The 16,060-nt window shown below is 46.8% G+C and overlaps 1 protein-coding gene across 4 annotated transcripts; it reads right to left on the bottom strand.

The window, feature by feature from the left end:
* Positions 1-1,341: 1,341 nt before the first annotated feature.
* Positions 1,342-15,174, bottom strand: LOC120390853. 4 transcript variants are annotated; one of them, XM_039513781.1, is made up of 5 exons: positions 14,824-15,174; positions 11,265-11,391; positions 6,531-7,072; positions 4,932-4,991; positions 1,345-2,253 (listed from the first exon to the last, which is right to left on the bottom strand). In XM_039513781.1, exons 2-4 carry the CDS (start codon positions 11,374-11,376, stop codon positions 4,947-4,949), a joined length of 699 nt encoding a protein of 232 aa, XP_039369715.1. In that variant the 5' UTR covers positions 11,377-11,391; positions 14,824-15,174; the 3' UTR covers positions 1,345-2,253; positions 4,932-4,946. The 4 variants fall into 4 exon arrangements, with proteins under 4 accessions (XP_039369713.1, XP_039369715.1, XP_039369712.1 ...); XM_039513777.1 differs by lacking the exon at positions 4,932-4,991 and having other exon boundaries at positions 1,347-2,253; positions 14,824-15,173; XM_039513779.1 differs by lacking the exons at positions 4,932-4,991; positions 11,265-11,391; positions 14,824-15,174 and adding an exon at positions 11,058-11,256 and having other exon boundaries at positions 1,342-2,253.
* Between the last annotated feature and the right edge of the window lie 886 nt (positions 15,175-16,060).

The raw sequence follows: 16,060 nt of genomic DNA, 5'->3' as shown, positions 1-16,060 counted from the left end.
TTAAAAATGTAACAAAGTATGATCAAAAAGTAAAGCTAGTTTTTATGGCACTTGGGGACCTGGGGGGGGGAGGTTAGGCTGTGACTCAGTTAGGTAGGTGAGCATATGACTAACTATAAACCTGTGAGTAATGCTGTTGAAGTCAATGGGGCTATTCACATGCTTAAAGTTAGGCACATGCTTAAGTAGCTTACTGGATCAGAGACCCAGAAAGGAGAGAAATGTGCTGTTTGTGTCCAAAGATTCACTCAGTGCAACTACCCAGGTGGTGCCACCCCCCCACCAATGCAATGCAGCCCCACACAGACACACACACACTGGTATTGACTCATACACAACACAAATGCTCCAAGCACTCCTCACGGTTATAGTATCATATACTATTACTTTATGTAGAAGAGACTGTCGATCAGCAATACACCGAAGACGTGTTTAGTTCCTGAGAAAATCCATCTGCGCTTTATTTATTTTTTTAATAAAATTTGCTACACTGGCTTTCAAAGCAGAAAAGATCTGGCCTTTTTCTTCTGGCAAACTCTCAGCACCCCAATGCCAGCTAGAACTTCATACCGACTAAATTTATGGCCATTCTCCCTATGCTGGCTTTCTGATACACTGCTTCCAGTAATTCAGCACTGGGTGAATATTCTCTGGACCACAAAGGAGAATAATTAAAAGCTGTCCTCTCATTATTATCTGGAGTAGCCTAGCTGCAGAGAGAGAGAGAGAGAGAGTGTGTGTGTGTGTGTGTGTGTCGGGGGCGGAGGGAGATTGAAGCCATTTCTTCTGGATGTGGTTATGAACAGGAAGGGGAAAAATTATAAGACTTTTGTCTGAACGCTTATGAGTGAACACATGAGGCTTAGCACAGTCCTCAAAACTGGAATATTCATTGGCTTACCGCAAAATAATCGGTCTGATTCACTGCTGTGACACAATAGTAACTCCACCCAAGTCAGAGGCGTCGCACCTGTATCAAGGCACGATGTTGTGATGTACGTTAAGAAGCTGTCGGTCTCTGCGTGTAAAAAGCTCCTGTGATCAATGACTCACACCCAAAAAATACCCGAAACTGTCATTAATCTCCCCGAAGAAAAGCCTTGGTATTTTGATAAATAACTTGGCATTTGTATAAGTCACAGTGGCACTAATGTCATCTATCACCGTATACACCTACTTTCATCCAGAATCAATGCTGCATTCACATTTGGTGCCAGAAGTCAGAGCCTTAACGGCACATCAGAGCAGGAGGAAAGGTTAGACGCTTTATGTCCAACGAATGTCTGATTTAATTAGCGCCCCTTATATTGGCGACTTAGAAGTCCAGCTCAGTATAAGTTCTTCCTTTCTTTTTCTTTTTCTTTTTCTTTTTTTTTTAAGTTACAAGGGTGATTAAGAGGCTGGTTGCCACCGACGCATGACAGAACATGGTTTAGGAGAATTAACAAGCTTGGACATTCCTTTATTGGAGAAGTTACATTTCTGCGGGGAGAAGCAGATATTATTTTCTCTTTGTCAGCACAAACATCTGAGCCACAAATGCCTGAGCTAAAAGATCCAGCTCAAAGCCAACAGAGCTCAACAATCTATTTTTTGTGTGATTCATTTCCGCTGCCACCCAAAAAAATGCAAATTTGGGCCGATCGAAACAATTCACAAATGTGGGTCAATATTAGTGAACATCAAATTGGGTCAAATATCAGAAATATCAAAAAACTCAGAAATGTTGAAATGGTTCATTTTTTTTTCCATTTCCAAAATGAAACCTTTCATCTGAGAATTTCATTTCCTTTTCTCAAATTGCTATTTGAAAAAGATTAAAAAGATAAAAACTCAGAAATGAAATAAAATGTTTCATTCAATTCAAATCAAATTCTTTTTTACTTTTTGGGCTTTGCTGGAAAAATTGAATCATTTTCATTTCAGGTCAACCCAAACCAAATTTTTTTTTCACAAGCCACTGAGTCAAGAAGTCACTTATTCCAACAGCTCATAAACCCCCATGTTGTCCAGCCACTAAAGGAGGACGGAAAGCCATCGTCTGTAAGCTGGGTTACAAGTACATGATAATACCAACGCTATTCAATATGAGCTATGAGATGCTTGTAATCGTCTCCTTGCGCTGCTTCCCGAGCTGGGGAAATGACCTGGCAAAAGTCACGGGTCTGTGTATGCAGAGTACCCTTGGAGTTCAAAATCCCCACTGTGACCAAGTGGACTGTCTTCTACCACCCATCCTGGAGTCCAGGCAGTCTAGAAAATTATTAAAGGGAAAGAGTGATAACTGGGTTAACCAAGATAGGGGTATTATTTGCGTTTGGCTTTTAACTATGTTTATTTTCATGGGTCTTTAATTCCCATGAGCAATCTTGGCTTCTTGTCTAAAAATAGGCACCGCTTTCAGGAAACTCTGCTTGAGCAGTGGCTGGCCTCTGCTATAGATATAAAAAGAGATCACACTGGTCCCGGGGAATTCCCCTATGCAGGACCACCCTAGAGCTAACCTCTATGCCCCTATGCTTCCCCCATTGTTCCACCGTGTATGCTGGGGGCCGAGGCAGGAGGAGGGGTGGCTGTAGTGCTTAGCAATACAGCTGTCATTAAGACAGAGCAGCCCCAGGACTGCTCTAACTTACCCCCTGGCCATGTCAACCCTTGAGCAGCTAGAATTCAGAAGGTGCAAGTGTGGTTTAAAGCCAGCTTTTGCCCCTGCCCCTCCTCTAAGGTTGCACCTCCTGAGAGACCCAGTGCAGAATCGATCCAGCTGTGTCTCGGGCTATTGAGTCTGTTATGTCCTTGTCAGCAGCTCCTCTGTTTTGCACTTTAATTCCTTCAGAAACCCCTCGACAATCCCCTCCCATCCTCGTTATTTATGGCACGAGTTGCCCATCACTTCCTCCTTGGAGACTCCAATCTCTGCCAAAGCCACAATGTGATAAACGGGCTTTTGTGAAAGGTCAATTGGAAAGCGCTGTAATTTCCTTTTTGCTGCTTTATTATTAAGTGCTGATAAGGCACATTTGGATTTTACAAGACGTCCGTTTTTTTCCTTCTTAAAAAAAAAAAAACCCAGCAACCCTCGATTCAGTGCTGACTATCCTTAGAGGTTACTATGAATAGCGTAATTATAACGAGATCCCCGTTTTTGGAAAAGCGACAGGAAATTATGCAAAAACACGCTTGCATTACAATAAATTGTCGTGTCCCCCCCACCAGCCTCCCAACAACAACCTGTACGCTCCTGGACCAGGATTCTATTGCAGTAGGGCTATAACTGGACAAACACAGAATGAGGCAACGGTCCCTGCCCGCAAAGAGTTTACAACCTGACAAGAGACGTGCTGACAGGAGGAGGAGCAGACGGAAGCAATCAGATAATATTGGGCAGCGTGACAGGCAGCGTCTCCGGAAACCAGTGGCCTTTCAGTGTCACAGCAAAGACGAGTCTTTGGAGGAGGGGCTTAAAGGAGGCTAATGAGGGAAGGTCTTATTTTTTTTCACTCTGGACGTGAAGGGTGCCTTGCACAATGGAGCTGGGACAGCACGTGAGTAGCCTAAGGTGGACTCCTCGAGCTGTGCGCCTCTGCCAGCGTCCCCACATGGGCCAGGGGAAGGCGATAAGCAGTTAAGGACTGGATGGTTAAACACCTGTCAGAACGATTTAGCTTGTCAGCGGGGGACAGTTAGAAAGAGAGACGGAGGGGAGGAGAGGCCTAGGAGAGATCCTGCCTCACGTCGGGGAAGAAGGTTAAAAAAACTTTCTGTTGTGAGAGACAGACACTCGTATGGCACGTTGTAAAACAAGCACGTGGTGCTGGAGCTACGCAGGAGTGTGTGAGGTCTGTTTGCATGTGGACTCTAGAGTAAGGGAACCCTGTGACGGAGCCCAGATTCTTCATTGGGGTCTCTAAATCCTACTGTTATACAAAATTAATTACGTGATAACGGCTGAGGTTTTCAAAGGGGCTTCAGGAAGATGGATGTCTAACTCCCCTTGGTACCGTGGGTGCAATTTACCCATGCATCGTGCTGGACTCTCCATCACTGACCATTTTTAAGTCAAGACTGGATATTTTTTCTAAAAGATCTGCTCTGGGAAATATTATGGGGAAGTTCTCTGGCCTGCATTATCCAGGAAGTCAGACTAGATGATCACAATGGTCCCTTCCGGCCTTGGAATCTATGAATCTATGAAAGGGGAAATGTTGCCTCTCACTTATTAGGGGTCTGGAACAGGGCTGCCCCTTTTAGGGCCCAAGGGGAGTGGGGAGCAGCCAGCCCTGTTCTTGAGAAGAACCCAGAAAGCATGTGCTGGGAATCACTTAACCCAGCTGACAGCATCAAGGGACTGGGTCTGATAAGTCCCAGCTCGGGGATATAAACGAGGGTCCCTGCTCCGTGAGGGAGCCTGGGACCAGGAGAGGACTGGGAGTCATATTCTCTTGGGGCTCTAGCAGGGCATTAAGCTGCTGGAGCCCAGCTTGAGAACAGGACTAAGGCTATTGCCGCAGAGTCAGTGTAGGCGCTCACCAAAGCGATGGGAAGGATTCTCCGGTCGCCGAAGTTAATCCACCCACCACGAGCAGCGGTAGCTAGAATTCTTCCCTCAACCTAGCGCTCTCTCCACCAGAAGTTAAGTTGTCTTAACTGTGTCACTCAGGAGTGTGGATTTTTCACACCCCTGAGGGACGTAGTTGGGTCAACCGAGCTTTTTTGGTGTCAACCTGGCCTAGTATTTTGTGGTGGTCTGGTGTTCCACGTTTCTTTTTGAGGGTGCGTGTGCTGAAGGATAAACAGGGCCCTGAAGTAACTGGACTGCGGCAGAGTGTTTTCCCAGGCTGGTGATAGGGTGTCCCGGCCTTTGAAAAAGGTTAGTGGGGATATTACATGCATTTGCAGCGTGCCCAACAGAGCAGTGGCCGAGCACTTACCCTAGACGGCCCAAATCATCTATTTTTCAAAAGGGTTTGGATGAAGTCCTTTGGAAGAGGCTGTGAAGGAAAATATCAATATGGGGTAAGCGGCAAAGCCTTGCCAATGAATTAAATATGGCTTAGTTATAAGCAATGCGGAGTTAGAGTGCAAGGCTGGTCCCTCTGAGGGGGAGAAATGGATGGCAGGGTCCCTCGGGATTTGGACAATATTCTAGACTATTCAGAGAAGGAGGCAGACAGTAGCTGAGAGTGAAAGGGCCCAGAGAAGGGGAAAGAAGGTGATTAGACCCTCCAAGAGTACTTACAAATGGGCTGTCACCTAAAAAGGGCTTGGTAAATTTATGAGCAAATACAACATTTATGATGATGCGTTACAGCAAGGTTATCAGAGCTCATGCTCAGGGCATCAACTGGCTGCCCCGAGGCGCAGGGAAGAATTACTTCACATGTGTACAACAGAGTTATACAACTAGCTAGGTATAGTATGGGGGGGTAATTTTTTTGAGGGGATGAATCCAGCACTTCCCCCTTAAAAACATGATGCTAGAGCGGATGAGCGAATGGTCAGATCCTGTAGGGCGGCGCTTCCCAAATCGTGGGTCGCGACCCCAAATGGGGTTGTGCCATGAACAGAGGGTGTCATGGATCCCTAGCATGTGGAGGACACCATTTTGCTCCGTGCATCCTCGCAACCAGTACTTCCTTTGTAATGAAAGAGGTGCTGGGGCTCAAGCAATTTTTTTACATTCATAACTGGTGCAGCAAGCTCAGAGATGCCGGGGCTATGAACCGCCAAGCTGAGAGGTGCCGGAGCTCAGCCCTGGCACAAAATAAGCCGTGCTCTATAGTGGGTCTCAGCATCCACCAGCCAGAGCTGTTCAGTGGCACTGCCACTGATCAGCTGTTTGGCCAGCTGATCGGCGGCTCAGTCAGGGGATTGGGGGAGGGAGGAGAGCAGCAAGCGGGTGGAGCCTCGAGGAGGAGGTGGAGCAGGAGTGGGAAGAGGTGGAGTGAGGGCGGGGTCTCGGGGAAGGGGGCGGAGCAGGGGCAGAAAGAGGCAGAGCAAGGGTGGGGGGTTGGGGGAATGGGTGGAATGGGGGCAGGGCCTCAGGGCGGGTGAGGGGTGGAGCACCTCTGGGGAAAACTAAAAGTCGGTGCCTATGGTCCCGGAAGGAAAAAAATTAATTAAAATTGGGTCGTGCTGGCAAAAAGCTTGGGGAACTGCTGCTCTATGGCAAATCCTACAATCTGTTGGAGAAAGAGAATAGTCCCATGATTAGGGGGCTAGCTTAGGACTTGACAGACCTGGGTTTCTGCCTTTGCTCTCCACAGACTTTGTGGCATGTCACTTAGCTTTTCTGTCCCCATCTGTAAAATGGGTCTAATAAATAATTCCTTCTTTCACCAGGCTGTGGTGGGGATAGCTAGGTTGGAAACTGTTAGGTGCTCAGATACTACAGCAAAGGGAGCAATGAAAGTACCTAAGCAGGGACTGTCTTTTTGTTCTGTGTTTGTACAGCTCCTAGCGCAATGGGGTTTGGTCCAGGGCTATAGTAATACAAATAATAGATACTATTATGTAACCATATACTGTACCTGTGTGGGTCCTCGTATTTCTATAGGAACTTTAATTTCTGCTGCTTGAAGGGAAGTACTTTCTGTCTGTAAATCTTCTGGTGCTTCATAAAGATCCAAGAAACTGGGAAAGGAGCCCACATCCTCCGGATTTAGGGTAGCAAGCTCTGGAGGTATGGGAGGGGCTGTGGATTTCTCCTTGTCCGCTTTCAAGGCAGGAAACGTATAATTTTTCAACAGCATGTCACAAGCCGCCTTCTTGCCCATGTGTGGTTTATGGTGGTTCTGGCTGGAGAGTGCTATTGCGAAATCTGCCTTCCCCTTGGCACTGCTTAACAAGCTGGCATTTGCTGCACTCGGGGGGTACTTAATATCAACACGAGAAACCGTGTGTGCATCTCGTGGCTGGTCCTGAAGAACTGCCGAGTTGGGCCACGTAGGAACTGTTGGGTTGGAAAGGATAGAGCTGGGAACCTTTGGTAATTGCTGTTTGAAGATGAGTCTCTCTGATTGCGCTAATCCCCCGTCGTCCGTGCACTGGATTGGCATCGAAATTGGCATGTCTTTAAAAGAAAACAGTGGGGCCACTTATTCATGGGCCTGAAAGGAGGTTATTGCTTTTGTTTGCATCTCCCCCCAGTGGTATCATTCTCCTTTTGTGAATCATACCCACCCCTATAAAACAAACACTGGTGACTGGGCACTGGCTATACAGCAGACACGGCCAGGGCCGCCCGGGGGGGGGGCAAGTGGGGCAATTTGCCCCAGGCCCTGGGTCCCGTGGGGGCCTCCACGAGACTTTTTTGGGGCCCCTGGAGCGGGGTCCTTCACTCTCACGGGGACCGGGCCCCCAGAGCTTCCTCCGCTCCAGGTCTTCGGCGGCGGGGGGTCCTTCTGCTACGGAATCTACTGCCGAAGTGCCCCGAAGACCCACGGTGGAGGGTCCTTCCGCCCCGGGACCCGCCGCCAAAGTGCCAGGTCTTCGACGGCAATTCGGCGGCGGGGAGCCCCCGCCGCCGAAGACCCCAGGCCCCCTGAATCCTCTGGGCAGCCCGGGACATGGCTACCCACTCATCTCAACAGGCTGCTCCTGAGCAGGAAGGTAAAGGCAATTCCATCTACCATTCCTCACCTTGCTTAATTATGGAACGATGGGAAGTGCTCTATACCAGGGCACGAATGCAAAGAAGCCTGCCTGGTAGCTAACATCACAGGTGAAAATAGCCTTGAATCTTAGTAAATCCCTTCTTGCTTTGAATTCAGGAAAAATTACAAAACTCTACTAAGTGAATTTGAGGTTTTTTTCTTCTTTGCATCTTGTGGAACGAATGATGTCAGTGACGTCACAGGTTGATGCATGCTGGGATTTCTCTAGCAAACCAGGAAGTGTCAGAGAGGGCAGAAAAGAATAATTTTAGATAGGTACGTTCTAGTCTATGCTAGCTAGGTTCTTATACCACACTCATCACTGTAGTAATAAAAATAACAACCTAGCCCTTTCATCAGCAGATCTCAAAGCCGTTTACAAAGGAGGACAAAAAATCACTGGCCTCTCTGTGTCTCAGCTTGCCCAGCAGTAAAATGGGGAAGTGGCTTGCCCACTGCGGGCCAGCAAGCCAGTGAATCAAACCCAAATCTACTAAGTCCCAGTCCCGTGTTCTGTGAGCTAAACCACACTGCTCTGAGTAGCTGAGCCCCTTTCAGTATTGCATTAAACAATCTGACTAGCTTCTCTCACGGGCGTGTTCTCTCGTCTTCTCCCCAGAGGGAGAAGTGTGTGCAGTGCAGTGACTTGTTCCAGATGTTTTTTTAATCTAATAGATAGAGACACACGTTGCTATATGCTTATGTTAGAGAAAGCATGGTCAATATTTATTTAGTGTATTACGGTAGCACCTAGGGGGCCTAGTCACGGGCCAGGAACCTAGTGCTGGACAAACACAGAACAAAAAGACAGATCCTGCCCCGCAAAGAGCTTCCAACCTGGCTAGTGGGGCCATCCAGAAAGTATTTCTGATCTTCAATCAGCTCTCCTGGTAACTTTGCATCTTTAAAAAATATATAATCATAAGCTCTCGGGGAAAGACACTTTCATGGCCAGGCAGTGCCCAACCAGCACCATGCTGCTCTGGCTCTGATTGAGCCCCTCTCTAATACCAATAACAATGGATCGAAGTTTGGTTACAAAACTGTTTGGAAAAACTGGATTTTTCACTGGGGGGAAGGGAGGGGAGAAATTGCAAAAAGATGAATATTTGCACAGCTCCATTGCTAGTGTCCCTTGGTGAATATTTTGCTTCATAAATGAATCTCGTAGGGCACATCTACGCTGGAGCTAGAGGTGTAATTTACAAACCTTGGGTAGATACACCCACCCTGGCTCTGAGTCTACCAGTCATGGCGCAGCTGCAGCGACTCCAGGGGAAGGAGGGGCTACGCATCCCAGATACAATCCCGCCTCCAATCATAGCTATGTAGTCGGCTGGCTAGTCCATCTTGCCACTCGCGCACTGAGACTATGCTGCTTTTTCTTTTTTTTTTCGTGCACTAACTCACTCAGAGCTAGCGCAGGCATGTGTACCTAGGGTGACCATAAGAACATAAGAACGGCCGTACTGGGTCAGACCAAAGGTCCATCTTCCCCAGTATCCTGTCCTCTGAATGGCAGGTGCCCCAAAGGGAATGAACAGACTGGTTATCATCAAGTGATCCATGCCCCGTCACCCAACCCCAGCTTCTGGCAAACAGAGGCTTGGGACACCATTCCTGCCCATCCTTACTAATAGCCATTGATGGACCTATCCTCCATGAATCTGTCTAGCTCCCTTTTGAACCCCATTATAGTGTTGGCCTTCACAACGCCCTCTGGCAAGGAGTTCCAGAGGTTGATAATGCGTTGCATGAAAAATAATTTCTTGTGTTTGTTTTAAACCTGCAACCTATTAATTTCATTGGGTGGCCCCTTGTTCTTGTATTATGAGAAGGAGTAAATAACACTTCCTTATTTACTTTCTCTATACCACTCATGATTTTATAGACGTCTATCATATCTCCCTTTAGTTGCCTCTTTTCCAAGCTGAAAAGTCCCAGTCTTATTAATCTCTCCTCATACGGAAGCCGTTCTATACCCCCTAATCATTTTTGTTGCCCTTTTCTGAACCTTTTTCAATTCCAATATATCTTTTTTGAGATGGGGTGACCACATCTGCACGCAGTATTCAAGAAGTGGGCGTACCATGGATTTATATAGAGGAAATATGATATTTTCTGTCTTATTATCTATCCCTTTCTTGATGATTCCCAACATTCTGTTCACTTTTTTGACTGCCGCTGCACCTGGAGTGGATGTTTTCAGAGAACTATCCGCAATGGCTCCAAGAGCTCTTTCTTGAGTGGTAACAGCTAATTTAGACCCCAACATTGTATATGTATAGTTAGGATTATGTTTTCCAATGTCCATTACTTTGCATTTATCAACTTAAATTTCATCTGCCATTTTGTTGCCCCGTCACCCAGTTTTGCGAGATCCTTTTGTAGCTCTTCGCAGTCTACCTGGGACTTAACTATCTTGAGTACTTTTGTATCAGCTGCAAATTTTGCCACCTCACTGTTTACCCCTTTTCCCAGATCGTTTATGAATATGTTAAATAGGGCTGGGCCCAGTACAGACCCTGGGGGACACCACTATTTACCTCCCTCCATTCTGAAAACTGACCATTTGTTCCTACCCTTTGTTTCTTATCTTTTTAAGCAGTTACCAATCCAGGAGAGGACCTTCCCTCTTATCCCAAGGCTGCTTATTGTGCCATATTTTCCCAAAGGGAAAACGAGACACTGCATAGGGCTGGCCCAAGTTCCTCCTCTCCCTGCCACGTACAGGGCCAGCCCGAGGCCTCCCTCTACCTTCACGTGCGGGGCCCGCAAAAGATCTCCTGCTGCTCTCCATGCGGGCCTGGCCCAGCCCAAGCGGCTCTCCCGAGACCTCCCTCCCAGCCCAAGCCCTCCCCCCCACACCCCATATGTTCCTCCGTGCCCCACTAGCGGTTGCACTCCACTTTTTTGGCAAAAGTCTGCATTTGTCTCGTTTTCTCTTGCCAACTGATGATCTGTTGGCAAGACCAAATGGGACAAATGCCCAGTTTTGCCCAAAAAGTCAGGACAGCTGGGACAGGGCTTAAAAAAGGGACTGTCCCAGCCAAAACGAGACATATGGTCACCCTATGTGGACGTAGAGTCCATAGAATCATAGAAGATTAGGGTTGGGAGAGACCTCAGGAGGTCATCTAGGCCAATCCCCTGCTCAAAGCAGGACCAACACCCACTTTGTCAAGCCGGGCCTTAAAAACCTCTAAGGATGGAGATTCCACCACCTCCCTAGGTAACCCATTCCAGTGCTTCACCACCCTCCCAGTGAAATATTGTTTCCTGATATCCAACCTAGATCTCCCCCACTGCAACTTGAGACCACCGCCAGCTCCAGAGTACGCATACTCTAAAAGACGCTGCATCTGCCATGAGTCCTCCGAGGATTCCGAGCATGATTCTTACCTTGACTGTCTTCTTGGTATTCAACATCCTTATTACGAGGTATAAGGTAGTTCCCATTTCCCATCCAACACAGCATAAGCAACTGCCACAACAAGCTACGTGCAGAATCCAATTATAAGATATGTGAATTCATGTTTGATTGAGCTTCACACCTCCTTTAGGGCGCCAGAAATTGTAACCGGCACAAACCGAAGCAGTGTCCCTTACCAGTCATTGGTTCCTTCTTCACAATCAACTTCTGTAGCAGCTCAGCCTGCTTTGCACATAAATCCTGCAGTTGCGTGAATTCTTGGTAAAGCTGGAAAAACGCTTCTTCCATTTCTCCAGTGCCTGGCTAAGGGAAAACAAAAACTAGCATAAAATGATTAGCCCTGAGTGTTACTAAAGAAGAATCAGTAGCAAGGAGCCAGGCAGGCACTGTGATGCTGGAGGAGCTGTTGCAATTGATATGATTATTATTTATTTGAATTGCAACAGTGCCAACAGAGTTACACTGGACACTGTATAAACACATAATAAGAAGCAGTTTCTTCCCCAATGCATTTGCAATCTACCAGGAAAGGACAAAGAGTAGGAGGGGAAAGAAAGGGGAAGTGATTTACTCAAAGTCACAAGGTCAGTGATTGGCAGCCGTGGGCCTAGAATGGAGGTCTTCTGACTCGTAGCCCAGCAGTCTAGCCAATAGGCCATGCTGCCTCTCGGGAATAAAAAGTGAGAAGTTTGTAATTACCCTTACAAAAGACAAACCTGGCAGGCCTGAGTTTCCTCATTGATTTGAAGAGGAAGCAGAATAAAGCCATAATTCAGATATGTTTAGGGCTGCTTCCTCTGTGGGGGTGGGGAGGCTTGCTTTTGCATAGAATCATAGAAGATCAGGGTTGGAAGAGACTTCAGGAGGTCATCTAGTCCAACCCCCTGCTCAAAGTAGGACCAACACCCTCTAAATCATCCCAGCCAGGGCTTTGTCAAGCCGGGCCTTAAAAACCTCTAAGGATGGAGATTCCACCACCTCCCTAGGTAACCCATTCCAGTGCTTCACCACTCTCCTAGTGAAATAGTGTTTCCTAATATCCAACCTAGACCTCCCCGACTGCAACTTGAGACCATTGCTGCTTGTTCTGTCATCTGCCACCACTGAGAACAGCTGAGCTCCATCCTCTTTGGAACCCCCCTTCAGGTAGTTGAAGGCTGCTATCAAATCCCCCCTCACTCTTCTCTTCTGCAGACTAAATAATCCCAGTTCCCTCAGCCTCTCCTCGTAAGTCATGTGCCCCAGCCCCCTAATCATTTTTGTTGCCTTCCGCTGGACTCTCTGCAATTTGTCCACATCCCTTCTGTAGTGGGGGACCAAAACTGAACACGGTACTCCAGGTGTGGCCTCACCAGTGCCGAATAGAAGGGAATAATCACTTCCCTCGATCTGCTGGCAATGTTCCTACTAATACAGTCCAATATGCCGTTGACCTTCTTAGCAACAAGAGCACACTGCTGACTCATATAGAACTTCTCATCCACTGTTATCCCCAGGTCCATTTCTGCAGAACTTCAGTCGGTCCCCAGCCTGTAGCGGTGCCTGGGATTCTTTCTTCCTAAATTCAGGACTCTGCACTTGTCCTTGTTGAACCTCATCTGATTTCTTTTGGCTCAATCCTCTAATTTGTCTAGGTCACTCTGGACCCTTAACCTCCAGCATATCTACCTCTCCCCACTGCTTGGTGTCATCTGCGAACTTGCTGAGGGTGCAATACATCCCATCATCCAGATCATTAATAAAGATGTTGAACAAGGGGATCTTTATTAATGATCTGGATGATGGGATGAATGGGGCTTGGTCCTGCTTTGAGCAGGGGGTTGGACTAGATGACCTCCTGAGGTCCCTTCCAACCTTGATATTCTATGATTCTATGAAAGCCAGCCCCAGGACCGACCCCGGGGCACTCCTCTTGATACCGGCTGTCAACTAGACATCACCCATGAAACATTACCATCAACCCATGGGAAGTCATGAATTTCATCCCACCTGTGATCACTAATGCCCTACAGTAGCCAGGGAGACAGACATGAAAGGGGAAGATTGCCAAAGGCATATGTGGGAACTAGGCCCATGATTTTTTTTTCCAGTGGGAATTGGGCCACAAACTTCCCTTTGTGCCTTTTGAAAATCTCCTCCTAAAATACCGTGCAAGTGGAAAGCTAGTTCATGGCTCACGGGTTACTCCATAGAAAAATATCTTTGTATTATATTTAGCACATTCCTCCTTGCCTTACCTGCCATACTGTGGATTTGACTTTGCTGTTTGCACCAATTATTATGGAGGGGGAGGAAAGGAAATAAACCCAATGCTCAGAGGAAATCTGAGCCACCTACAAAGTAAATTGTCGTTTGCAGGGCTCGGGCATCTCCATTAGCATAACTATGCAAATGAGCTTTGCTTCTTGTCATAATTTTCAGTTTTTTTCTGCAGCTCAGCTCTGAAAGTTTAAACTCTAATTCCATAATTAGGGGCTCGGTTAATCCACCTGATGAAACCTCCCCTGCCTGTTAGGAAGGTAGGGATGATTCTTTATGGGCTATTGCTGCAATCATTAGCAAACAAGGAGCAATACACATAGCACAAAGAGAACTTTTGACAAAACTGTAAAGTAAATTACAGTGCGGGATGTTTACGTATCTGTCACCCCATGAGCACAGCTTGGAAAAATATTTAGATCATATTTTCTGCTGTCTGGTTCCCAGTGATTCCTTTCACTTTTACAGAGCATACCGAAGCTATTTTGGGCTCTTCATTAATTTTACAAGCCTAAGATGCACTAGCCAGCGCCTGATCTAATGTCCCGGGGAATCGACAGGAGCCTTTCCATTGATTTATTGTTATTTATGTGCACCTAGCAAGCCCGGTTATGGCCCAGAGTTGCATTATGCTGGGCATTGTATAATCATAAACGCATAACAAAATACTTCAGTAAACATTGCATTGGACCATAGAAGCATAAGCCAATCTCAGATGTACCACGCTACAAAGGAGTCACTTTAGAAATCTTGTGGGAAGCAAACACCAGGAATGTGGTACAGATCCTTAATACACATTTCATACAAAAGTTATAAATTAATATACCAGTGAATTATTAAAAAGTTCATGACTTGGGGGTTTAATTACTGAGTTTGCCTTCATTACATCGATTGCATTCAATAAATGCTTTAATAGTTTATTGCTATTTAATTTCCAACAATTACCGTAGTGAAGATGAGATCGCTGTGGAGTTAGGAATTGTAATCTGATATGCAACCTGCCAGTTATTCACAGTTTAAGATCAAAGTAGTGATCCCAAAATGGCAAACCTTCCTGATCCTTGACCATCTGGCTGACTACTTCTGCTTTAACCTTTTACTCTGGTTCGGAGCATGCTAGTATAACTTCTGAGACTTCAGTAGAATGGCATTGATACAACTCAGAGAAGCATATGACTCTGAATCTTCTGCCTATCCCTCGGTATATTAGCCGGGTGACACTCAGTTGCTTTAGATGGGAAGCAATCAGATATGCTGCCCGTAACAATAAGTGGGGCCGTGGTGACACCCCGCTTTGCTGTCGTGGCTAGTTAAAAGATGTAGGCCATATTGTCGTCGGCTGCAATCACCAGCAATGGCTGCCCGGTTCTCTCCTGGGCTTCCCTTAAATGGTCAAATCAAGCAAGTCACTCTAATCAAGCAGTCACCCTATACACCTGACGAACACAAAGGGCTAAATTTCCAGCGAGAACTTACTCGTGCTGGGTCTCCTCCTTTCGTTTGCCTCTCTGCTGTTGCGTGGCATTTGGGTTTGTGAGTTTCAACTGAAAAAATTCATGGGGAGCACTCTGGAGGCAGGGAATTTCCCCTTCAGTGTTGATGTTAATAGTGAAACTTCAGAACAGCGACAGAACAGGAAACAGAGTAGCAGTGCAGACAGTCTGTGCAGACTGCAGAGCAAGGCTTTCAAATTAGGGTCTGCAGGATGCTTTGTATCCCTGAAGGAAGGCATCAGAGGGGACTGGTATTAGAGTTAGTGTTGCCCGGGGGTTGGGTCAGTGGATTAGCACAGCTCTTCTGAACCCCCCTATGTCTGGCTCATCCATTAACCTGCTGTGTGACCTCTGACAAGTTACTTCCTCCGTCTCTGTTTCCCCTCCCACGCTGTCTGTCTCATCTGTTTATTGGGTGAGGTCTTTAAGGGAGGGGCTGTCTTTTTACTTGACGCTTGTGGGATGGCCACCCTCTTGGTCAACACAGCGGAGGCTGAACCTCCGAGCTAAAAAGCCTGAGCTGCTACGACATGAGCTACAGAACCAAGGCTCTGTATCTAGGGATTTGAATAACTCAGATCTTCTGTGGATTGGCACAGAGGGGGGGAAACCTGTAACATGCTCTCATCGGTGGGTTACATTTGCCTAGCACGGGGTAGCCGTGGTCTTGGCTGAGGCCTTTAGGTACTACTCCAATATGTGTAATAATATGATTTACTCTTTCATACAGAAAGACATTCCTCATGGTCAGGTCATCCTAGTCCATTGACTCCTATTGAATTAGGGTGACCAGACAGCAAGTGTGAAAAATCAGGACAGGGGGTGGGGAGTATTAGGCACCTGTAGAAGACAAAGGCCCAAATATCGGCACTGTCCCTATAAAATCAGGACATCTGGTCACCCTAGATTCAATGCAGGATCCAGGCCAAAACTGTTTGCCTTGGTTTTTAAAACTCTCCTTGGACTTCTCCCTTATGATTTCAAGAACCTTGTGTGTGGCTAGTTGGATTCTCATGATGCAGCCTCTTTCCGCCCTTTCCCACCATCTCATCAGACCATTCCTGGGGTGCGGGTGCAAGGTTCAAATTCCTCAGCCCCTTTGTTGCAGAAATCAGAATTGCCTCCCGCAATCGAAAACAGACGGCTGTCCCAATAGGTTAGTGTTTCCTAGCACTGCATTTTGTGTGTATCTTGTCCCAGCATAGCCGCATGCTTGCCAC

Source organism: Mauremys reevesii, linkage group 25, assembly GCF_016161935.1.
Source record: "Mauremys reevesii isolate NIE-2019 linkage group 25, ASM1616193v1, whole genome shotgun sequence".
NCBI lineage: Eukaryota > Metazoa > Chordata > Testudines > Geoemydidae > Mauremys > Mauremys reevesii.
Note: the sequence above shows the minus strand (reverse complement) of the source record. Positions and strands in the feature narration are given on the sequence as shown.